Source organism: Conger conger, chromosome 17 (assembly GCF_963514075.1).
Source record: "Conger conger chromosome 17, fConCon1.1, whole genome shotgun sequence".
NCBI classification, from domain to species: domain Eukaryota; kingdom Metazoa; phylum Chordata; class Actinopteri; order Anguilliformes; family Congridae; genus Conger; species Conger conger.
This window is the reverse complement of record NC_083776.1, coordinates 31823108-31848013: the sequence shown is the minus strand read 5'-3', so window position 1 is coordinate 31848013 and position 24906 is coordinate 31823108. Positions and strand designations below refer to the sequence as shown.

General features: G+C 47.5%; 2 protein-coding genes and 2 non-coding genes across 4 annotated transcripts; 3 read left to right on the top strand and 1 right to left on the bottom strand.

Annotated features, from left to right (window-relative positions):
• Positions 1–850: 850 nt before the first annotated feature.
• serpine3 (serpin peptidase inhibitor, clade E (nexin, plasminogen activator inhibitor type 1), member 3) lies at positions 851–7954 on the top strand. The gene is made up of 9 exons (XM_061225743.1): positions 851–1067; positions 1899–2231; positions 3518–3751; positions 4163–4396; positions 5385–5583; positions 6222–6322; positions 6699–6782; positions 6895–6978; positions 7905–7954. Exons 2-9 carry the CDS (start codon positions 1967–1969, stop codon positions 7952–7954), a joined length of 1251 nt encoding a protein of 416 aa, XP_061081727.1. The 5' UTR covers positions 851–1067; positions 1899–1966.
• Positions 1453–1564, top strand: trnal-caa (transfer RNA leucine (anticodon CAA)). The gene is made up of 2 exons: positions 1453–1490; positions 1519–1564. It is a non-coding gene; the product is annotated as a tRNA-Leu (tRNA).
• On the top strand, positions 4488–4598 carry trnal-caa (transfer RNA leucine (anticodon CAA)). The gene is made up of 2 exons: positions 4488–4525; positions 4553–4598. It is a non-coding gene; the product is annotated as a tRNA-Leu (tRNA).
• Positions 7955–8388: 434 nt separating the features above from the next.
• ints6 (integrator complex subunit 6) lies at positions 8389–24896 on the bottom strand. The gene is made up of 18 exons (XM_061227050.1): positions 24476–24896; positions 24270–24347; positions 23584–23733; positions 18611–18700; positions 17394–17577; positions 16968–17093; positions 16274–16419; positions 16010–16162; positions 14455–14587; positions 14265–14359; positions 13475–13585; positions 13009–13224; positions 12794–12920; positions 12481–12623; positions 12099–12354; positions 11215–11514; positions 9772–9865; positions 8389–9531 (listed from the first exon to the last, which is right to left on the bottom strand). The coding sequence occupies exons 1-18, from the start codon at positions 24584–24586 to the stop codon at positions 9444–9446; spliced, it is 2601 nt and encodes an 866-aa protein (XP_061083034.1). The 5' UTR covers positions 24587–24896; the 3' UTR covers positions 8389–9443.
• Positions 24897–24906: the final 10 nt, after the last annotated feature.

Genomic DNA, 24906 nt, shown 5'->3' with positions numbered 1-24906 from the left:
TGTTTGTGCACATTTTAAGCATGTACAATAATAATTTAGTAGTCTTTTTTATTTACAGTGCAGTTCGTAAGTATTTGGACAATGGTACATTTTCTGTTCTTTTGGCTCTGTACTGAGGCACATTGGATTTGAAATGGAGAAATGAATAATGAGGTTAAAATGCATTCTGTTACCTTTATGTTGAGGGTATTTTAATCCATATTGGGTGATCTGTGTAGGAATTACATCTCTTTTCATACAAAGTCCCTCCGTTAAGGGACCAAAAGTAATTGGACAGCTGGCTTTTCAACTGTATCTGATTAGTCAGGTGCATTCAATCGCTTCCTGCATAAAGGTTGGAGTATCTAGATTTGATTCTAGGCTTCTGATTGCTATTGGCATTTGTCAACATATAAATCACTTGTTGTGCCAGTGACAGTCAAGGAAGCCATTATGAGGTTGAGAAATAAGAACAAAACAGGCAGAGGACAAAACAATAAGCTTACCATAATCAACTGTTTGGAACACCATCGTGGGTGGACTGCTTTGTCAAAAAATATCTAAGAGTTTATCCAGAATGTTTTTTTTATTTATACCTAATGATTGTCTGTAGGCCTATACTTTGTCTGAGATGACTTTGGATTCTTGACAACAAAAGGCCAAGTCTACTGTTGTATAATTAATGAATGTGTCTCGCTGTCTCTGTCCGAATTTGTGCGGCTCGTTTCATGTGCCAGACATGTGTGTGTGCGCGCGCGTGTGGCATTTCCCAGCCCGGTCCCGGATTTGCTGGTCAGTGACATACCTCTCTCCGCCTGGCGCTTTATAGCTCCGGCCGGCAGGAATTCTGACCGAGTGGTACGGACATCGCCGACAGAGAGTGCAAACACGTATCGTTCCCTTTAAACACAGTCTTATGACTGAACAGACCTCAATCAGCCGGCTGAAGAAGTAGCGGGCAGCACACTTCTGAGACGAGGAGGATACTATAGCAAGCAAGCGCTCCGTGACTGGCCAGATACCGAGCACGAGCGAACTGAGTTGCCCTCTTACTACCTCAGTGGGCTGAGAACCCACTGGTCCAAGCGGTGAGTAGCTGACCAGAACTGCGGACTTTTGCCTTAGCGCTGTGGCAAATTTCCTGAAGACTTAGGCAGTGCAGGTTCTACTCATTCAAACTGATGTAACTTGCAATTTGTGAACGAAATAAAATAGCCATTTTAATTCAATTATTTTAAATGAGAAATTATTTAAATGACGATTTACTTTTATATTTTGTGTTTTTAATTTTCTGATATCAAAGCAAGATTCAGTCGGGACAAATCGACATCATATTTAATACTGCTACTTTACTTCGCTTTCGATTTAAAAGTTTTTTTAACAATCCAACGAAGCGTTAGTACGCGAAATTGTTTTAAAATGTACACTACACTTGTAGGCTACATTTTCACAAGATGCCCCCAATGCAGACATGTCAGGATGGCCGAGTGGTCTAAGGCGCCAGACTCAAGGTTAAGGACCTTTCCTCGTACTGGAGTATTCTGGTCTCCGAATGGAGACGTGGGTTCAAATCCCACTTCTGACATACCTTTTCGATGCATAATGGTTTGTTGAGCTTACAACCTTGATTAAAACCTGAAGAGCTTAAATGAAATAGCACGCGAGAGGGAATGTAAACAGCATAAATCACTCTGGACAGGCGAATGCTACATGTGAAAATAGCGAATTTCTGATAAAAGATATTAACTGCACACCTTGACTCACAAGTCAAAGTTCAGTCCTCCAATGGACAGATCGGGTACTGCAGGTAGAGAGAGCAAAGTAAGGAATGTCCGTAAGGAACATCAGAACCAGTGGTTTCCTGCTGCAGAGGCTGAGACGTGCTGTTATTAATGTCCCAATCCCCCTTTGTGTTGCAGTGAGCCCCAGTTCTGCGGACCCTGTTTCACCTGTCCGTTCTCCCAGGCAGCTCTGCCCCCTGTCCCTCATGCTGTCGTGTCGCTTGATGATGACCTCACTCTTCCTCTGCCTCTGGTTGGGGGAGAAGGGGCATGGGAGTGCGGGGGAAACTCTGGAGGAGCTGCACACGGAGTTTGCCGTCAGCCTCTACCAAACCCTCACCGAGACCGACAACAGCTCCAACCTGATCATATCTCCAGCCAGCGTGTCCATGTCTCTGGGGCTGCTGCAGTTTGGGGCACGAGGCAATACCCTGTCCCAGCTGGAGGGGGCGCTGAGGTACAACTCCAACGGTAAGGCGATGACAATTTGCACACTCTATCAGTACTATCACCACATTACAAAACGTCCCATTAATCCGACTAATTATTTTACTTACCTTTTTTCTAATCACGTCACTACTACCATTGTGACTATAGACAATGATGTTTCATTCCTGTGTGCTTAAGGAGAGCTGCAGGCTCTATGTTGTGGCGTAGACTGACTCTGTGCACCGTGAGACCTTCGATTAGCGCTAGCGCTAAGGAGGAGGCTGGGGCCGGCCTGGTACTACTGAGTCGTGCCAGGCCCCCCAAACCTCGGGAGCAGAGTGGTGTCTGGAGCCCTAATGCCTCCCCCTCCCCATAATCTCATTATTCCCCTAGTAATGCTGAGTAACTCCAGAGCAACACAGCACACACAAAAAAAACGGCCTCTCCCCTGACCCTTCAACAGATGATGTGTTCTGGAGCTTGTGGGGTTTAAATGGCTATTACAGAATGTCCTGAGGGAAATGAATTCGGAAGAGATGGGGAGAGCTGAGGTATGAGAGAGAATTATATACCTCCATCTCCAGATAGGATAGAGATCGAGAGAGGATCACAGCACAGATAGTGCCATGGTGAGAAATTACCCTACCCACGTTGGCGGTTTGTAAATAGGTTGAAAATCTCCCCATAGTTGTAAAAAGGGTCATTTCAGGTGCTCAGTATTTTGTGTAGAAGAAATAGGCACCACAAGTTATTATTTGAAGCTATAATTAAACCAATTGCTCTTTATGGCAGTGAGGTGTGGGGTCCATCTAAATTTTTTGTAAATCTTAAATTTACCAAGAAACACAACAAATAATCCATGCAGGGCAGAATTAGGCCAATACCCACTACTTATCAAAAAAAATGGCAATCACAGTTTGGAAGCACTTAAAACATACTGACCCCCCAATCATATCAATACAAAGCTCTGTGATACCTAGTATTGAGCAAAGAAAATAATCCCCTCACTCAGCTGGCCCCAAACCTTAGTTCTCATACACTAACACATACTAGGGTTCAGGGTGTGGAATGTTTGTGTTTTGAGCATGCCCAGTTAAATGAGTTTGAGTGATGCTCTTTTCACTTTTGAATCAGCCTCTCATTCAACACCTGTCTGATGTAACCCAAATCTACAGTATACCCTGAGTTATGTTCTGAAAATGCTTTACAATTGTGAAGTGCAATTTGACAACAGTAAGGATTTATTAATTCACTGACGTAACTGACTGAGTGGACTACATTCCAGCTTTCCAATGAGGATTTGTGTTGTTGTCACTGTGCTCTCTCAGAGATCCGGATGCAGGACTTCCTGCAGCAGGTCCAGGGGGACCCCAGTAACTCCACGCAGGCTGTGAGGGTGCAGCTGGCCTGCGCCCTGTTTGTGCAGAGCGGCATGCAGCTCTCCCAGGAGTTTACCCAGCATGCATCAGCCTGGGCCAACAGCAGCGTGGTGCGCACCAACTTCAGCCAGCCCAACCACACTCGAGGACAGGTGGAGCAGTGGGTCCGTAGCCATGGAAACGGTGAGTGTAGAATACGCCCCCGCATAAAAAGCACTCCTCCATCTGACACATGATGATGCACAAGCACAAACAAACACACACACACACACACATGCATACACATGTGCACATACTCGCACGCACACACACACGCGCGTGCACACACGCACGCGGACACACACCCGCACACGCACACACACACACACAGACCCGCGCACGCACACATGCACTCACACACACACACACACACACACACACGCACACACAGACCCACACATGCACTCACACACACACACAGACCCACACATACACTCACACACAGACCCACACATGCACTCACACACACACACACACACACACACTCTCTCACACACACACACACACACACGCGCACACACACCTCCTGACTGCGTGTGCCTGTCTCTCCTCCAGTGGGTGATGTCCCCGCCCTCCTGCGCGGTGAGGAGCTGGCGGGATTGGTGGAGGAGCAGGGTGAGCCCTCGGGGTGGGGTCAGACGCAGATGGCTCTGGTCAGCAGCGTGGCCTTCAGGGGCACCTGGCAGAGGCAGTTCCTCTTCGCTGAGACCCGGAACCTTCCATTCACCCTCTCCGACGGCACCACCACCAAAGTGCCCATGATGTACCAGGCCTCAGAGGTCAAATTTGGTAAAGAAACCTTCCTGTTTATTTACTGGAGCAAGTTCACCATGTATAATTGTCACAGCTGATTTCTGTAACAATGACGTTGTGAAGATATGTCAGGATGGCCGAGCGGTCTAAGGCGCCAGACTCAAGGCTAATAGCCTTCCTAACAAAGGAGTATTCTGGTCTCCGAATGGAGGCGTGGGTTCGAATCCCACTTCTGACATACTTTTTGGATGCATAATGGTGTGTTGGGCTTTCAACTCGTCAAGTTTCTTAAAGCCCGAATTTCTTCAGTAAATGTCCGCCCGTGTAAATGAAATGCACGTGAAAAGGAGTGTAAGCAGCATAAATCACTCTGAATGTGCCTGTCAGCATCTGTTTCAGTTTGGCTGAATGCCACTGAGCTTACTGGTTTAATCACACAATGCTTGGTTTAATTCACTTTTGTATCAAAGTACAAGTATATGTCAGGTTTGAGAAAAAGAAACATTAAGAACCAACTAAATATGTCCTGGATTCATTTGTTCTTAAGTTTGACTTTTATTCACACAGTTTGGAGTTATTTCTTTACAGCCACATAACTTTCCAAACTGCATTAGTGAGGAGAAAATGAAAATGCAGTAATATGGCTGGATCTGAAATATTCCAGTTGAAGCTCATCCGGTCTCTGCGCAGACAGAACTTTGTTATTGGGCGCAGTGCGTCACTTTCACCATCTGCGCTGCAAACCTTCACACTTCAACAGCTTGGAATTATATGGCTCTATCTGAAGACACATAACAGTTTAGAGATGTCAGCCTTGATCATTTTAAAGTTCGCAGCCTTGTTTTTATTGCATCTCTGCATCAATTTAACATGTTTGGAATGGTAATTCCAGGCCTGAAATGTTTTTATGTAGAAGCAGGAAAGACACCAGACGGCATTAGGACGATGGACACGTTAATAGCACGTTGATGAAATCAGGGCTCTGTAACGGCCAGCTGACCGAGTTGGTGTGTGACCTCCCCAGGCCAGTTCCGCACCCCCACAGACCACAGGTACACGGTGGTGGAGCTGCCCTACCTGGGCGACTCCCTCAGCCTGCTGGTGGCGCTGCCCAGCGAGAGGAAGCTGCCCCTGGCTCTGCTGGAGACGCAGCTCAGCTCCCGCGCCGTGGCGCTCTGGGCCAGCGGCCTGCGCAGAGCCAAGATGGACGTCTTCCTGCCGCGGTGAGAGGCTGCTGGGAAACAATACCGCTGTGGAAATGATCGCTTGAGCGTGTCAGACGGATTCAGTTGGATCACTAATGCACTCCCACCTAATAATGATGTAACAGTAGTTTTACACTATTTGCATTCTTATTAAAATGGCCCTACCCATAGGAACTTACACAGAATTATTACATATAGGGTAATAAATGCTAGGGGCATGGCGACATGGCTCAGGCAGTAAGAGCAGTCGTCTGGCAGTCGGAGGGTTGCCGGTTTGATCCCCCGCCCGGGCTGTGTCGAAGTGTCCCTGAGCAAGACACCTAACCCCCCAAATGCTCCTGACGAACTGGTTGGCGCCTTGCATGGCAGCCAATCGCCGTGAGTGTGTGTATGAATGGGTGAATGAAAAGCATCAATTGTACAGCGTTTTGGATAAAGGTTCTATATAAATTCCAACCATTTACATATTATTTACTGAAGTAATTCATTTTATTTGTGTCATTAGTGTTTATCAGTGCCCCAATGGGGATTTGAACCTGAAAGCTCTGAGATACAAAGCCAGCTGCACTGCAGCCCCTCAAAAACAAAATGGCTGATAAACGTTTCTTAGCTGCATTGCACAGTGCGCTAAATGCTAATAACTTGATTTCCTACAGGTTCAGGATCCAGAGCAGATTCAACCTGAAGTCAGTGCTGCTTTCTCTGGGCATCTCTGACATCTTTGACCCCATGGCTGCGGACTTTGGTGGAATCTCAGGTAAACACTGCTGTAATTTTCAGTTGCACCCGAGCATGACTCAGTCTTAAGACCAAGAAAGATTAAAGCCTAAACTCAGTCATTAACTCTTTCAGTCCCAACAGTGTCATATGGCACTCAAGTGTAACTACTGTAAAATCCCAAATGCCATATAGCATTCTCAATACCTTATACCTTTTCAACCAATCAAAATAACTATTGTTTTGAGCCCCTAGTGAAACCCAACCAAAGCCAAACCCCCTTTGAATTTGGATGGAGCCACTTCATATTGGGATCAGCTAATATGTACAAACTGTAGCAAACCTGGGGGGAAGGGGCTCTCAGTGACAGTGTGAAAGAGGTGTGACACGATGTGCCCTGTTCTCTTTCCCAGCAGAGGATGGCCTGTATGTGTCAGAAGCCATTCATGAAGCTAAAATAGAGGTGACTGAAGAGGGAACCAAGGCAGCAGCAGCTACAGGTAAACCCTTCAGGCAGGTAGCCTGCATGAAGCAGCCTTTAGCCTCCTGTAGCAGACCCTCTCCTCACCCCCTCACTCCTCACTCCGGATGCTTCTCTTCCCCCCCCCGCAGCGATGGTGTTGCTGAAGCGGTCACGCGCTCCCGTGTTTAAGGCGGACCGACCGTTCATCTTCCTCCTGAGGGAGGCCAGCACAGGTACGGAGGCGGCCAGTTTACCCTCATACAGCCACAAAGTGGAAGAAGAGCAAATTCCAATCAGGCATGGCTCTGGCCATTTTTTAATTTGGTTCTGAATTTTAGTGGACTTTGGTTTCCTTCGTATTTTACTGTTATCAGAAGTGTTTAAAATAACCGACCCTGAGGGCCAGCAGCAGTGCAGCACAGAGCTAGAACCACAGAGCTAGAACCACAGAGCTAGAACCACAGAGCTAGAACCACAGAGCTAGAACCACCAGCACTATTGACACACCCCACCGTCTCGGTGAAGAGTACAGGGTCACTGAAATCAGAGCTGGTCAAAGCTGGGACCTTATTTACGATCTAATTGTATATTAAATAGTAGCTTACGCAGAAAACCATTACTAGGTAGATACATATAAATATGATTGTATCTCTAGTTTATACTACGTGCAATTTTATTACCTGCTGGTTATGTGGAGACACTGCACATTTAACGGCTGCTTGCAAACTGAAGCAGTGGACAATGTTCGCATTTTAAAAATAACATTTAATTGAAAGTAAATTATAGGCATGAAGAGTGGAAGAAACGTTGAAACGCAACCTTATTTAGAGGAAAATGACTTACTGGCTGCATCCGCAAGACAGGGTATTTGTAAAACACGTCGTTCATTTGAGATTTAGGCTATAAACTCTTTCCACCAGTTATTTCTTTTATGAATCAAGCTCAAGCACAACTTTTAAAAGTTTAAATCCAATAACTAAATGAGGCTTGGCTGTGACCAGTCAATTTCAAATCACCTTCCAGACCCTTTGGCCGTGCCTCGGTGCGTTTCTTTACCAGCTGGAGGAGAGTTCAAGTTGGCTGGCAGAAACACAGGACTGATGTGTGCGGTGTCCAGCCGTTTAAAACTCTGCATGTTCTCTCACCGTGCCCCCCACAGGTTCAGTTCTCTTCATGGGCCGAGTGGTGAACCCAGCGGGGCTAGCGTGAGCCTGGTGACCCCCCTCCCCATACCCCATCCCGCCCCCACAGGGAGCTGCCTGCTGATGCTATTTATTGGGGGCAGGCTGGAGACTCAGCAGCTCCTGCTTCAGCGAGAGGGACAATATTCTTGTACATATCTGTAAATAAAATTTGAATACATTCTTTTTCATTTGAAGCGTGGCGTATATTTTTGTTGCTGGTTCTTCACAGTGGGTGACTATTTGGGATGGTGGAGAAAGTTGTGGGGGGGTAGGTGCAGGGGTTTGGCTAGCACAACTCCAGGAGAGCTTCCGATAGTCGCAGTTGTGGAGCAGAAGGTGACTGATGTCGTGACCTGAAGACTAGGAAGGCAAATCCCATGCACTACTACTTAAGTGCATCAGGCCAAATTTGTTGAAGGTGATCCCCACTTATGAAAATAAAAAATGCTTTTGAAAAGGTTGAAAGGAACATTTGAGAGGCTACTTGTCTTTTATTTCCATCAGCCATTCACAGTGTAAAATAGAAACTTTGTTCAATGAAACTTACAAAAAGGAATTTCTTTGTACTTACTCATAAATAGTTCTCAAATTTGACTATTTACATCATGTACATATCATATTGAAAATACTTTCTTTTAGTAGTACATTTCAGAAAGCTCCTAAATAAGGACAAGTATGGCAAATATTTGGTCCTCATGAGAAGGGGGGGAAAGGGGGGGAAGGGGGTTAAAGGGAGAGGGGAGTTCTCAAATATTTGGCAAAGACAATGCAAGAGAAACAAAGGCAGGTCAGCAGCCATGGAATCAAAGCCATGTAAACCGCCTGTTAAGCCAGTTTAATGTGCCACAGCTGTGTGGTTGTGACTCACCCACCCCCGTATTTTGAACACAGATCGGCATACAGTTTTAACAATGTAATGTTCAAATGTTCTGGAGGGTGGGGGAGGGGTCAGTGTCTCCACCTCTCATCGTTTCTCTTCCAAACACCACACATCGAATGCCATTTCCTGAGAAATTCACAGGAACAAATTAAGATTCACTTTAGACATAAAAAAAAAAAACAAAAAAAAAAAACAAATAGCTGACAACTGTAAATACCTAAAGGACCTCCATATTAAATCAATTACTGAAGGATTTCTGTCGGGTCAAGAATGAACTAAATAAACACTTAAATAGAACAGAAACAAACAAACTGAAGTATGGTTTTGACCGGATAGTAATCCACACGGCTCCTCCCGCAGGAGTGAAGGATTGCTTCCTGCCTGGTCCTCTCCGTCAGTAACCCCCAACAGAGAGCCATTACAGCACTGAGAACTCTTATCCTGTCAGCCACCGTCTTTATCCAAGTGCTACAGACGAGAACATGGGGGTTTTACGCAATCACAGGGCCGGAGCCACTCCTCCCCCAACACCAGTCCAGACACCCTTAGTGCAAAGCGCCGTAGAAACAAACACGCATGCACACTTAGTCCAGATGCTTCATGATTGGCCCACAGAGCAGGACCGGGGGCGGGGTCAGTCCAGCTGGTTAAAGTGATTGGTCCGCATGTGGAGCTCCTCCAGGAAGTTCTCCAGCTGCTCAATCAGGACCCGCCTCTTAAACCTGCAGATTTGGAGGGAAGGGGAATTTAAATTTGTTTTAAGGGACAGAAACATCAGCCAACGAACCCATCAAACCAAATCGATAGCTAGGTCAAGACAGTAGCTCGCTAGGGTACATTTCACTGGAGAAAAACCCAATTTTATCACCGCAGCGGGTTTTCTGATGATGGGAGCTGTAAAAGGATTATACAGCCAACCTGGCAGCCTCTGAGATGAGGTGTGAGGGGATTATACAGCCTACCTGGCAGCCTCTCTGATGATGTGTTGCAGGAATATTAGCCGTGTATCCAGGCTTCCTTGGACCTGCTTCAGGAAATGGAAGATTCTTTCAAAGCCTGCGAAATGGAGATAATTGCAAAAACACATCAATTTTCCTTGCCGCAAGGAAAACTTTCCCTTCCCGAAATTTAAATCGACTTAAATCGGGCAAAATATAGTACAAATAAAATCCAGAAATCAAGGCACAGGAGCCAGAAGAACAAACCTCAGCTCCAGAGGGTTGTGTGTGATGGGAGAGCTCAGATTACACCGGACACTGCAGTGGATGGGCTGCTTTTTCGCTTTCATGGCCTTTTAAAAAGAGCTGCCCGGACAGCCATTTCGGGTCTTGCCTTACGACCCATAAGGCCGTGGGGCGCTCTGGAGGAGAGTTTCCTGGGGGTCTCCATCGGGCCCCAGGATCTGCGGAGTGGCTCTAGCGTAATGTAATGCTTCGATTGCATGAATGGGATAAGTGCTTTCACTGTGCGCTTCTTGGTCTCGATGCCCTCGCATCAAATTAGATTTTGGCTTCTCTAGCTTCCACTTTGGCCTATGAAATGTTCTGCTTTGCCGAGACCAGATATCAAGTAGCCTTGACCTAAAATGAAATCCTAGACGGGTTATCTGATTTGTAAGTAGAACAGGGTTAATAATCCTGCCCACTAAGAGGCATAGAGCAGATTCACTTGCAGAAACACGACTGAGTGCCCCTCACAAACATGGCCGCACATTCGCCGTGTTCCAGATTCTTCTGAGCAGGAGGAAACTGACGTCATTCAAAATTGAATTTCGGAATGGAATGTCGGAATAAACAATACGACAAACGGTTAAATCCTGTGTAAAGTTTTGATATCCGTTTTTACGGTTCCCAGCGAACTGTGTATGTTAAAAAACTCTGAAGGTATTAATGCTCAGAGCGTGTCAGAGCTTCTTGCCAGCCATCATGTCACTTATGTTTGATCCAAACTAACCCCTGGAATGCTCCAAGTTCGTAACTCCAACCTCCCAAGTCGGAGCAACAAGTACACAAAGAACACGGCATCAAATGGTAAACGGTCGGCATTTTATATAGCGCCTTTATTCAAAGCGCTGTACTATTGCTGCTTCTCATTCACCCATTCATACGCACACTCACACGCCGACGGCAATTGGCTGCCATGCAAGGCACCGACCAGCTCGTCAGGAGCATTTGGGGGTTAGGCGTCTTGCTCAGGGACACTTCGACACAGCCCGGGCAGGGGATCAAACCGGCAACCCTCCGACTGCCAGACGACTGCTCTTACTGCCTGAGCCATGTCGCCCCCCTATAGCCGAACATTAGGAATCGCCTCTCACACATGGCAGAACATTAGGAATCGGCTCTCAAACATGGGCGAACGTTGGTAACCACCCCACATGCAGGTTGGGGCCCCTCGGTACGTACGGCGGCCGGGCTTCCTGATCTCCCTGGTGATGAGGACCCTGAGCTCGGCGTTGTTCTGCTGGTTCTCCATGTCGCGCAGCTTCTTCAGCTGACCAGCAGAGGGCCGGAGGAGGGGGTCCCCGGGCCCAAACGTCCTGTCCTCGGACAGCCCCAGTCTGCCGTGCGTCCGGCCCCAACCCCCCTCCTCTTCGTCCTCATCCCCCTCCTCCTCCTCCTCTGTTTCAGGGGCCCTCTCGGGGTTGTAGTGATTCCCCATGTGGTTCCCGAACACACCGTCCAGCATACTGTTGTTGTCAGAAGCTACGGGACGACAAACAGAAACATGGCCTTTATCCCGTAATCCTGTAAAGGGTCTTTGTGACAGTGAACAAACTGAACCGAATCGAACAACAAAAGCACCAGGATAGTGTAATGAAACATCAGTTACATAATGTACAGAGGTTGGGGGGGGGGAGCTTGTAACTCAGGTTGCAGGTTTGGTTCCCTGGTGGGGCACTGCCATTGTACCCCTGAGAAAGACGCACTTAACCTGAATTACCTCAGCAAAGTCACCTCAGCTTTCAGCTGCAGAAACGGACAGAAGTAAAAACGAAATGTCCTAGTGACTCTGGAGAAGGGTGTCAGCTATACATTACTGTACTGTACTGATGTCATATGCTTGCCTGACATTTTCAAGCAGAGTATGCCAACAGACCGGTTTTCCTACAAAGGAAACATTTGCCAACCAGTCTCTGTGGGATTTGTTTTGTTAGTGGAACACTGACTGACACTGACGGAGAGATGAACCCGTGGTATCTATGGTGAACAGCGAGGACCTCCAGCTCGGTCGCTCTATGGTAAATGAGAGGCTGATCCTCGGAGGCTGACCCCGGGGCGGTACCCACCTTTGAGAGCGGGCGCTGGGCTGGTGCCGTTAGCCGGGGCGGGGCACAGGGGCGTGGCGGGGGGCAGGGGCCCGTTGGAGGCGTTCGGAGGGGGGCTGTTCAGCACCGGAGGGGTGTAGGAGTGCCCGGGGCGCAGCAGGGGGGACATGCAACGCCGCCTCTTGGGGGCCCCACCGTGCAGGCTGGGGTCCCCGGGGCGCTTGCTCTTGTTCTGGGGGCTGGACACAAACTCGTCCGCCTCGTCGATCATCATGCCCTGGGGAGAGAACGGGCCAATCAGGAGACGTGTCTCAATACAGGGGGTGGTCTCAAAACTTCAATCATACCATAACCATCGTCTGCCTGACCAATCGGCTCGTAAAAGCAAACTAAAGAGTGGAACCTTCTTGTCCAGTTTGAAGGGGTTTCCGAAGGTGTGCAGGCGTTTGGGCTGGTCCCCGTCGGCCTCTCGGAGAGGGGGCAGGCTCTGTTTCAGGAAGTCCTGGTAGTTTCCCATCTGAGCGATGGGGACACTGTGCAGCTGGTCTGGAGAGAAGAGCGCAGAGACTGAGAACTGTGCAACACAGTCAAACAGCTGAGATGGAGAATATATGATGCATATGCATGTTCAGGGAAGTTTGAGGTCCTCCCACAGTAGGGAACGGGAGGGGAGAAGGGGAAGGGAGAGAGCGGAGCGTGATTTCCGGGCGGAGCACCTTGGTCCTGGCTTCGCAGGACGCCCCCTGCAGCCCTCAGCAGGTTCCTCCTCATCCGGCTCAGCTGCTCCATCAGGTGCCTTCTGGGAATGTCGTAGGCATTCCGGAAACTCTGAGGCTTCAGGCCCTGCAGGGGGAGAGACAGAGCCGCAGGTTAGTGACCGACAGAGACACGCACGCAAATGCAGGCACACACACATCCTTAGGGCGCTCACCTTGTTGAGCTTGGCCAGGTGAAACCCACCAAACTCCTTGGGGTTGAGGTCCAGCGGGCATGCGGGCCCGTCTCCCATGATGCTCTGCAGCAGCTGTGTGAAGTCCTTGCGCTCGTCGAGGGAGACCCCGTTGGAGCGGGTGCGGATCTTAATCCCCTGCTCCAGGGCCACTCCCTTCCCCACCGATGCCAAAACCCGCTCCGCCTCCAGCTTAGTCTGCAAGCACAGTGCCAGCAGGACTGAACCACAGCCACAAAGACACAGGAGCTACACCAACGCCTTTACTTCATTCAGCCACCATTACTGAGGAGACGTACAGAAAGTCAATCCAAAAACACAGATATTTGAATAACTGAATCCCTTATGTTTTGCAAGACAACTATTAAAGTGTCATTTTTGGGTGTGAGAGAGATGGTGTGAGAGAGAGAATGTGAGCGAGTGTGTGAGGGAGTGTGTGAGTCTGTACCTGCTGGCTGAGCTTCTTCAGGTAGGACACCACGCTGTAGCTCATTCCGTACTCCATGTTGTCGGCCAGCAGGTTGGGGGCTCCGATTGTCCTCAGCGCTTTCCGCACGGCCTGCGACGAGGAAACAGCCCCAGCTCACTTCTGGAACCTTCTCTCACACAAACCTCAGGAGGGCAATTACGGCACAGCATTTCCAGGGATACGATTCTTCCTTATTAATGAGGAAATGCTCATTTTCACACCCCAAGTGTCTCTGGGGGCCAATAATATTTGGCTTTATTGCTTATGCCGTCAACCATCAGAGTGCAAAAGCTGTTGATGGGTGCGCTTAGGGTATATCCTAGCTCTCTGCCTTCAGTTTGGGTCCAAAAATCTATGCCTTATTAATCAGGAAAAAAAACTTTTGTTTTTAATCACACCAGTGCATTTCACAGTCTAGGACAGGGATCTTATCACAGTGTGGCCAATCAGTAGCACTAACTATTCAGCTACCTGGGAGAAAATAAAACCAGGGCTAGACTAGGATTCAAGGTCCAGATGTGTTGATCGCTGGTATAGGAAATACAATGCACTTGCCAATCGGACTCAGGTAGGTGACAGGGAGCCGTGTGTCAAACTGGGGCTAGCTTAATGAGGCATTTGCATCACCCCAATGTGGGAATTCACTTGCTGCATAACCTCCTTCAGGGGTGCGATTTCGTCCAAATCACCAGCATGTAGAGTGTTCACACTGGAGACCCAGGATCCAAAGCAGTACCCCAAAGACGTCCGCCCAGACCCATCAGCTCACCCCAATGTAGTACGGGGGCATCGTCTTCAGGTAGTTCTCAAAGGACTGCCGCCATTTTACAGTGGGCTTGAACTTGTGGACTTTGAGCAAGTCATCTGAGAAAACCAGAAAAACAAAAACAAATCAGCCACAGCAATGAGAACAGGAGCCCAATCAGGGCCTCTGCAAGGGGACGGGGCGGGGCACTCACCCAGGAGGGGCAGCAGCATTGGGTAGTTGTAAGGCATGACGAACAGGTTGACACAGGTGAGGGCAGTGCTCGCTTTCAGGTAGCCAAAGGGCTGGCCCAGGTCACTGTACTTCGCACTGTTACACACAAACACCTGCAGACAGCAACAAAGAGCCTGTTACACACAAACACCTGGATACAGCAACAAAGAGCCTGTTACATACAAACACCTGGATACAGCAACAAAGAGCCTGTTACATACAAACACCTGGATACAGCAACAAAGAGCCTGTTACACACAAACACCTGCAGACAGCAACAAAGAGCCTGTTACACACAAACACCTGGATACAGCAACAAAGAGCCTGTTACACACAAACACCTGGATACAGCAACAAAGAGCCTGTTACATACAAACACCTGCAGACAGCAACAAAGAGCCTGTTACACACAAACACCTGGATACAGCAACAAAGAGCCTGTTACACACAAACACCTGGATACAGCAACAAAGAGCCTGTTACATACAAACACCTGGATACAGCAACAAAGAGCCTGTTACACACAAACACCAGGATACAGCAACAAAGAGCCTGTTACACACAAACACCTGGATACAGCAACAAAGAGCCTGTTACATACAAACACCTGGATACAGCAACAAAGAGCCTGTTACACACAAACACCAGGATACAGCAACAAAGAGCCTGTTACATACAAACACCTGGATACAGCAACAAAGAGCCTGTTACACACAAACACCTGCAGACAGCAACAAAGAGCCTGTTACACACAAACACCTGGATACAGCAACAAAGAGCCTGTTACACACAAACACCTGGATACAGCAACAAAGAGCCTGTTACATACAAACACCTGCAGACAGCAACAAAGAGCCTGTTACACACAAACACCTGGATACAGCAACAAAGAGCCTGTTACACACAAACACCTGGATACAGCAACAAAGAGCCTGTTACATACAAACACCTGGATACAGCAACAAAGAGCCTGTTACACACAAACACCAGGATACAGCAACAAAGAGCCTGTTACACACAAACACCTGGATACAGCAACAAAGAGCCTGTTACACACAAACACCTGCAGACAGCAACAAAGAGCCTGTTACATACAAACACCTGGATACAGCAACAAAGAGCCTGTTACACACAAACACCAGGATACAGCAACAAAGAGCCTGTTACATACAAACACCTGGATACAGCAACAAAGAGCCTGTTACATACAAACACCTGGATACAGCAACAAAGAGCCTGTTACACACAAACACCTGGATACAGCAACAAAGAGCCTGTTACACACAAACACCTGGATACAGCAACAAAGAGCCTGTTACACACAAACACCAGGATACAGCAACAAAGAGCCAGTTACACACAGACACCTGGATACAGGCAGAAGTTAGACAATCGCACCAGGATACAGTCATATATGCACACAAACACACCTGGATATTGGTGAAGTGTTATATAAGAACACACCCGGACACAGGTACAGAGAGGGGGGCGGGGAGGAGTCTGTCGGGTGGAGCAGGGTGGGGGACAGGACGTACCTGCCAGCAGGTGTGAGGAGACTTCCTCTCCAGGATGTACTGGGTGAGTGGCGAGGGCTCCAGCTCGTACTTGTCAAAGGGAAGCTTGTCTATGACCATGGGCTCAGCGTCCACACAGGAGAAACACACCTGGGGGTGGGCCAACCGGGGGGGCTGGAGACAGGAGTGAGCTCGTCAGTAGAGAAGACACAGACACACACAGACACACACTTCTGAATGGCCACCCCCTCCCTCCCCCACCCACACCTCCCTGGGGGACCTCACCAGCGTGGGAGAGTTCTGGTCGGGCCAAAAGGCCTCTGGGATTGGCCAGTGTCCAAGGGGGACCCCGGTTTTGGGATTGGGGCGCACATAGATGAGCTTGTGGCTGCTGTGCCAGGACTGGGGGCCAGACTTCACCTCTGGGCCGTCTGGAACGAGGGAGGGGAGAGAAGATGTGAATTCAATGTACACAGTGTATTCAGAGATAGGCCAGGCTCTCCCAAAATAACCATTTACGCAAGTATCCGAGCTGCAGTCACTAAAGTTGGCCGTTGAATACACCTGACTGAACAGCAAAATCTTGCCAGAATCCTAAATGTTAACAGTTATTAAATACCAGATCCGTCTGTGAGAACTGAAAGCTTTTGGCAATAAGTCAAACCTGCATTAAGTTTGAGTATAACACAGCTATCACATAAGCACCAACTTAGCTGGGCCTACACAGGGGTCTCCAGGGTTTTGGTACACACTATATGCGGTCCTGTACAGGGACAGAAGACCCCAAAGCTTTATCTTCTACCACAGGGATCATCAAATCCATCCCTGGTCTTCTTTTCTCCCAGGTAATTAACTGACCAATTGGCTTCACAGCTGACTCCCAGGTAAAGGGAGGGTGGCCAATCAGCAGTTCTCAGCCCTGAGCCCTGGAGGACCTTGATTTGATGATCCCCAACGAGAGGCCAGGCACAGCATTTACCTTCCACAGGCAAGGGGTCGGGCCCCGTCTTCTCAAAATGAATGACCACCCCGCTCTGGATCTTCTGCACCAGAGAATCCAAACACTGGTTGAGCATTCGCTGGGAGAACACACTGTAGGAGCGGCCTGGAGAGAGAGAGGCAGGAAGAGGGAAAGGGAGGGAGAGAGAGGGAGGGAGAGGGAAAGGGAGGGAGAGAGAGAGAGAGGGAGAGGGAGAGAGTGATGACTCAGGGAAAAAGTCTTTCAAAAAAAGTTTGTTAGACAAGTTACATTTACTTACCCCAATGGCAAATCTTGAAATTAGTGAAACAGTCTTGCCTCATTGGCAATATTTGAGTCTTACAGAAAAAAGTTACAGAAATAGGAATTTAAGTCTGAAGGGAAGGCTTTCTTTTCGCAGTGGGCGGAGCCTGACGGCAGACGCACCTCCGGTGACCTCACACATGGGGGTGATGGCGGAGTAGTCGGGGGGGACGCCCCCCAGAGGCTCGGGGCCCAGCGGGGCGTGGCCGGGGATGCGCAGCACCAACGCGAACAGCCGCTGGTCCCAGCGGAACGGCTCCTTGGTCAGCTCGCTGCCCGGGAGGGGCGTGATCAACGGCAGGTGCAGCTGGGGGGGTGGAGTCACAACTTTACACATCCAGCCGGGCAGGTCAAACCCTGTTCCCTCATTAACATTTACCAACCAGCCGGGCAGGTCAAACCCTGTTCCCTCATTAACATTTACCAACCAGCCGGGCAGGTCAAACCCTGTTCCCTCATTAACATTTACCAACCAGCCGGGCAGGTCAAACCCTGTTCCCTCATTAACATTTACCAACCAGCCGGGCAGGTCAAACCCTGTTCCCTCATTAACATTTACCAACCAGCCGGGCAGGTCAAACCCTGTTCCCTCATTAACATTTACCAACCAGCCGGGCAGGTCAAACCCTGTTCCCTCATTAACATTTACCAACCAGCCGGGCAGGTCAAACCCTGTTCCCTCATTAACATTTACCAACCAGCCGGGCAGGTCAAACCCTGTTCCCTCATTAACATTTACCAACCAGCCGGGCAGGTCAAACCCTGTTCCCTCATTAACATTTACCAACCAGCCGGGCAGGTCAAACCCTGTTCCCTCATTAACATTTACCAACCAGCCGGGCAGGTCAAACCCTGTTCCCTCATTAACATTTACCAACCAGCCGGGCAGGTCAAATCCTGTTCCCTCACATTCACAATTAACAAGCCTTAGCAACCATTTACATTTAAACATCTGACCAAGAGCCTCTTATACAGCTGACATTTTCCTGCACTGAAGGTGAACAGCTTCTATTTATTTTTGCTTCCCACTGGTCTGGACAGAAAGAGGTCATACAAATCCAGACAAGCTCACCAAACCTGGCCTGAGGATAGAGCTGTGTGGCCTTACGCAATCTTTGAACCTTCTGTAGCCCACAGAAACGCGTTGCAGATGTGCACCTCCAATAATGTGTGACTTACGGGCGTGACCGTGTTCACAAAAGGTCCAGCTCTTTTTGGTTCCCACAAAAAGACAACGTTCAACACATTAACCCAAAGCTGCCATTCTGTTGTGCGGTGACCGCACTCGGAACCCCACACACAGGAAACAAACTAAGAATCTCCCGATATTCCCCTCTGACCTCATCCTGCACCCCGCTGCTGCCGGTCAGCCTGCTTCCGTCAGTGATGGTAATGATGATGGAGGGTTCCAGGAAGAAGGGATTTCTGCCCTGCAGGGGAACAGAGAGAGCTGTCAAACACCCACATACACGCACACGCACACACACTACATGTCTAAACATCCTACAACATCTGCCACACTAACAATAGCACACTAGCAGTTGGCATAGGTGTGGTGTCAAAACACTCGTGTCTGTGCCTGATTACTGGCATTTAGCAGATGCTCTTATCCGGAGAATTTGGAAACACACACACACACACACACACACAGACACACAGACACACAGACACACAGACACACAGACACACAGACAAACACACACACAAACACACACACACACACACACACACACACACACACACACACACACACACACACACACACTTCAGTCTTTAATTACTGGCCCTGTAGGCACTGAAGACGAAACCCCAAATGAGTCACGGAGCAGTAATGAGCTTCTTTCTTCATCCCGATTTAAATAAATACACGTACACGTACACTTACACGCATCTCAATGTCTTCAGCGCAATTAGTCACAAGGTTAATGAGCTAATTTCCCTCAGCGCTCAGTGTCCTCACTTTGACATCAGATAAAGCGAGGATGACACAACGGGATTAGCGAGAGGACAGCCAATCGGGCCCAGCCGTTACACTGTAAACATGCAACTGAAAAATGCAACTGAAAAATCTTTTTCAAAAGATCTGCTAGTGAGGGAAGACTTCTTAATATAAGGAGTACAATATTAAATGAAGCAAAAATCCTGCTACTTGATCTTAATGAGATCCCCATTAAGATTCAAGTGTTCTTTTTTTCAGTGTAGAGAGGGAGTGAAAGTGAGAGTGTGTGTGAGAGAAAGATACAGATATAGACACAGGCAGACAGGAAGGGCCTTTATGCAGATACGACCGCAGCGGAACAAGCAACAAGCCCACTCTGCGTTTCCCATGTTACCAACAGCTCTCACAGAGCAGCAGAGGTCCCGCTGGGACTCCACGCCCATCCACCCATCACAGCACAGCGCACACACACACATACACATACACACACACACACACAAAGCACAAAGCACTACCAGCCGAAACAGAAACACAGAGCCACAGAGGTCCCCCTGGGACTCCGGGCACACACACACACACACACACACACACTGCTCATACACACACACACACACACACACACACACACACACACACACACACACACACACACACACAAAGCTCACAGCACTACCAGCCGAACCACAGAAACACAAAGCAGACCAAGGGCAGCGTTCCCCACAAAGCAGCAGCACCACTAATCATATCAACTCCTTATCTCAGATAGAAGCACTACGAATGCAGGCTTTACAGTGAACGCAAATTGGGAAATGAATTATTTAGCCAAAGGCCAGATATAAGAAGATATGCCGTCAAGTATCCATGGAAACCCTGACTTCATATTTCAAAACCCAGCAGTACACATTCCTGGATTCGCACACAGGTCAATGGGTGCTGGGACACCAATGAATTACACCCTAAAGTTTAATGTAGGAGTCATAAGGAAACATTAAAAGCATTTAACTATTGTCTCTGAAGAGCTGAACTCCCGGCGTGGTGAAAATCATGCAATCCGCAATTTTTGCAATTTGCAAGTGGACTGTGTATTTTTTGTCACTGATTTTGAGAGAGATCTGAACTCAGGGATAATGCAAAAGCAACTGATTAGATGCGCGCGCACGCGCGCACTCACACACACACACACACACACACACACACACACACACACACACACACACACACTCACACACACACTCACACACACACACACACACACACACAGGTCATTACATGTGAAATAAGTGGTGAAATCAAAATAACAATAACAGTAACTATGCCAATACCGGGTTGGCAACTAAAATAATCAATTACTGTGGAAAAACTAACAATGCAATCAATATTTCTCATGTGCACATGAAGTGACCAGAAGTGATAGATCATGTGGCACTCAATGTCACGGTTCTGATGCATAAAAAACAATAACTGTAAGGCTTGAGAATGACCCAGCTGCCCTCTGAGAGACACACACGGTGGCGATATGACAACCGCCCGGGAGAATAGCTGGAAGTGCAGTTCACCAGTTCATCAATCTGTTCTGACAGGGCCATTTCACAGCTTTGCCCTTGCTGCGTCAAATACACTCCTTCTCTGAGATTCCTTTTTGAATGCAAAGAGACTTTCCTCATGAAAACTGTTAAATTATTGACTGAACTACAGTGCATTATCCCCATTGAAGAGAACAGTCCTTCACAGACTCTACAGCACAAGTGGGACCATTTTAACTCCGACGGCAAGTAGAGTTCTTCCTCTGCAACCTCCACGGCTGTACGCCATGAGGGTCTCCTGCACACAGACACCTGGGCACCATACCTGGCAACGCAGAGAGGGGGGCCTCGCCACAACGCCTGCCCCCCCCCGAAACAACGCCGCCCTCAGCCCCCGTCCCCCGGGCCCTGCCGTTAGAAACCACGCCCTGTCCCGGGTGTCGCCGTGCCGACGCGGAGCTCGTAACAGGACTGCAGAGGGAGCCGCCCCCCCCAAGAGGTTCACCTCCGCACTCTGACAGGCAGGTATACACAGCCTGGCCCAGAGGCGGACAGGCAATGGTGCCTGTGCTCGTGCGGTTACGAGCTGCGCTTCGGTCTGCAAGAAGGCACATCTGCGCACCCTGCGGGCGAGCGGGGGTTTGTTGTGCGAGTTTCAGGGGAGAGAGTGGTTTCATACATATTTAGTCTGGGATTTGCACGTGTCATTTGTGTGTTTGTGCAAGTTTTGTTTATACTTTCTTGGCTTTGTGTGCATTGTACGGTTTGTTGATCGGAGTCATTTCTTCACAGAAAGAATAGCAAATAGAAAACATACTGACCATGCAAGAGTATGACTGTACCCCCCCACCATAGTGTGCTGCAAAGTCCGGGTCAATTCCATATCAGTTCAAGAAATTAATTGAAATTCAAATCATGGCCAAGTAGTTCTACTGAGGTTTGTCAATCAACTGAATTTAAACGCATTTCCTGAGTAGAATTGACTGAATTTCAACGTACATCATCCCGCCTGTGCCGTTTTTAGAGATTTTTTGATTATTTTTAAGAGTTCAGGAGCCGGTAATGTTCATTAACGGAGCTGCAGGTGGTGCTGCAGTGCACACGAATAGCTGCCCAAAGCCCTGTCGGCTCTCGCCCACAACACCGTCCAGAGAGAGGCCAGCGTCCACAAACCATTACAGGCACAAAACACTGCCAGTAAATGCAAAGAAATCCAAATCCAAAGAAAAAATAAATAAATAAACCACACACACTCCTCACCCACTTCAGAGGATAACAGACAAAACCAGTCAATGCTTTAGTTTGTACCTTAATTTCCTCTAGCACTGTAACAAATACAAATGCACCTTTAAAGTACAGCCAATATACAGTAAGTGGACCCACTCCCCTCTAGCCTCTCTCTGCTGGGTGTTAAGGAGAGCTACGGATAAGCAGTAAAAAAGGTCTCCACTTCGCCCCCACGCCTTCCTCATCTTAAACATTGTCAATTTACCCTCCAACTTCACAGGAAACAGCTGGCCGCACAACATAAATAAATCCATGCACTCATCCTCCACTCACTCCCTGCACTTCAGGGTCTGCAGTTTTATGTGTTTATAACCGTGAGAATGGAGCTACAATTCAATTACACCTCCGGGTGTAAGAAACTGCCAACAGCCCTGTCAGTCTTACTCAACACGCTTTTTATGTGAGCTTTCTTTATAAGAGTCTTGTGCACAGTCTGCAGTGTGAGAGGACTGGACTCAGGAACCCCATCATGGCTCATGATGGTGAAACTCAAGGAAGGAGAGCAGTCTCATGCTAACAGACTAAACCAAATACAAATAATACAATTAATAAATGAAATAAAAAAACAAACCTATACATATTTAGATATATACTCAGTGAGCACTTTATTAGGCATTTTAGGACTTATTTATTAGACTTCTACTGCTGTAGCTTCTCCACTGAGAGTTATGATGTATTGTGTATTCGAAGATGCTCGCCTGCATACCACTCCTGTAATGTGTGGTTATTTGGGTTGCTGTCACCTTCCTGTCAGCTTTGACCAGTCTGGCCCTTCTCCTCTGATGTCTCATTCCCTTGTTTCTGTCTGCAGAACTGCTGCTCACTGGATTGTTTTTGTTTTTTGCACCATTCTTTGCAAACTCTAGAGACTAGTGTGTGTGAAAATCCCAGGAGATCAACAGTTTCTGAGATACCCAAACCACCCTGTCTGCCACCAACAATCATTCCACGGTCAAAGAGATCACATTTTTTCCCCATTCTGATGGTTGACGGAAGCTCCTGACCCGTATCTACATGATTGTATGCATTGCATTGCTGCCACACAATTGGCTGATTAGATAATCGCATTAATAAGAAGGTGTAATAAAGTAAAAATTTTCCTAATGAAATGCTATACGTGTGTGTGTGTGTGTGTGTGTGTGTATACACACATACACACACACACACATATATATACACTAACGCATAACGCAGAAGTATAAAAAATAAGTAATAAATACCTAATAAAGTGCTCAGTGATATATATATATATATATATATATATATATATATAGCGCATATATATATGCACACACATACATACATATAGTGTATGTATGTGTTTTAAGTAGAGTGCATGACTGCGATGGGGGTACAGAAATACTGGAAACGCACATTTCCACCGTGAAATTTCTGTACAATTATATCAATGAGGGAAGGGGGTTGTTGTTCAGTTGTTCATAAGCGTTAGAATGTCTTTACAAGGTGCAAGTGAGTAATGCTTGAAAAACTGATTTTAAGGAGGGATTGGGTGGGAAGGGTGTGTCAATAGAAGTTTAACTTCATCTCTCTATATACAACATACCTGTCCATAGTTGTCTATCCCAGAAACTAATCTATTGAGATTGAGCAAATCAAAAGCTGTCCTTAAGGACGGGCCAACAGTCGTGAGTCCAACTGCTTGAAGGTTCTTCAGTTCAGTCATGAATGTTGCATGATTTTCTTTCCAGCCAGCCTAAAGAAAGTGGTAGGAAAGTTATTACTGTCCTCAATGATTACAATGTCAACGTGGCAATGTCATTTCAATTGCACATTACTCCAAAAAAGCATTGGTAAAAAATCGGTAGTCATTACATTCTAAAACATTAAACTGAAAACTTAAGTAACTCTTACTTGATCGGGTAAGACAAAATAGCTTAGCTAATTAAATTCAGTCCGACGTTTGGCTCGAACTGTTATAGCTTGGAAATGACACGTGAGCCATCACAGACAGTTAGGCGAACTGTCAAAATTCTGTCAAATGTCAAACTGTGCTCTCAAATAGCATCTTAGCTCCTCTAACTTGACACTGTTTGTTAAAAAAAAAAAATACATATCACCCATAGTTCATTGCTGCACATTGGAACAAAATGTCGGCCATGTTTCAGAAGAGATACGAGCTCCTGTAACGATTTCATATAAATCTCATCAATGGGACCTGCGAACTACATGGAAACGCTAGCAGTCTAGCAAGAAGAGAATTTGGATTTGGAAAAAAACACGTTAAGTTACCTTGATTCCGTGGGGAGCGTCCTCGAAAGAAACCAACATATACCTGTCCCCGCGGCTCGCTGGATCTCTAGCTCTGAGCTGTAGAAAAATGCAAAAATAAGAAGTGATCGTGGTGCTAATTTATAGCAGGCGTATAACGGCGAGACAACCAACCTCTTGGGAGTCTTAGGCCGTTTTGTGTGAAGTCTCTCCCGGGGTTACAGTACCTTCATAAAAGTCTCAACAGCGCCTTTTGCAATGTCCAGATAGGTAGTGCCCAGATGGGTGCGCTGGTTCATTGAAGCGGACGTGTCTATCAGAAAAAGTAACACGGGCATTGTGTTGGTGGTGACACGTTCAGCATGGGCTTAGTGTCAGTACAACCTGATAAAGTAAAAAAAATCTTTTGTTCCCTTCCTGCCGCTAAAATAATAATGTGGCTAGCGAGGTAGCTTCGCTCTTACACATTTTTAAAAAGTGTAAGAATAGTGAATGTAAATCCCCTTCTCCCTTAATTATTTAAAATAAACCTCACAACTTGGGGCAGGTTACTAGTTTACTAGGGATATTTGATGTTTTGTTATTCTATAAGTTCAATAAAAAAAGAAAAACAAAGTGTTACAATTCACCCGTACTTTCTCCCCTGCCCTCCCTATTC

What these genes read in the sequence shown, in the direction of transcription:
- serpine3 (XM_061225743.1), top strand. Translation starts at nt 1,967, where the DNA reads ATGCTGTCGTGTCGCTTGATGATGACCTCACTCTTCCTCTGCCTCTGG. An exon ending in CAAGGCAGCAGCAGCTACAG is followed by an intron (nt 6,783 to 6,894) that starts GTAAACCCTTCA and finishes CCCCCCCCGCAG; the next exon opens with CGATGGTGTTGCTGAAGCGG. An exon ending in CCTGAGGGAGGCCAGCACAG is followed by an intron (nt 6,979 to 7,904) that starts GTACGGAGGCGG and finishes TGCCCCCCACAG; the next exon opens with GTTCAGTTCTCTTCATGGGC.
- ints6 (XM_061227050.1), bottom strand. Translation starts at nt 24,586, where the DNA reads ATGCCCGTGTTACTTTTTCTGATAGACACGTCCGCTTCAATGAACCAG. An exon ending in ACGCTCCCCACGGAATCAAG is followed by an intron (nt 23,734 to 24,269) that starts GTAACTTAACGT and finishes CACTTTCTTTAG; the next exon opens with GCTGGCTGGAAAGAAAATCA. An exon ending in GATCAGGAAGCCCGGCCGCC is followed by an intron (nt 9,866 to 11,214) that starts GTACGTACCGAG and finishes TCCATTTCGCAG; the next exon opens with GCTTTGAAAGAATCTTCCAT.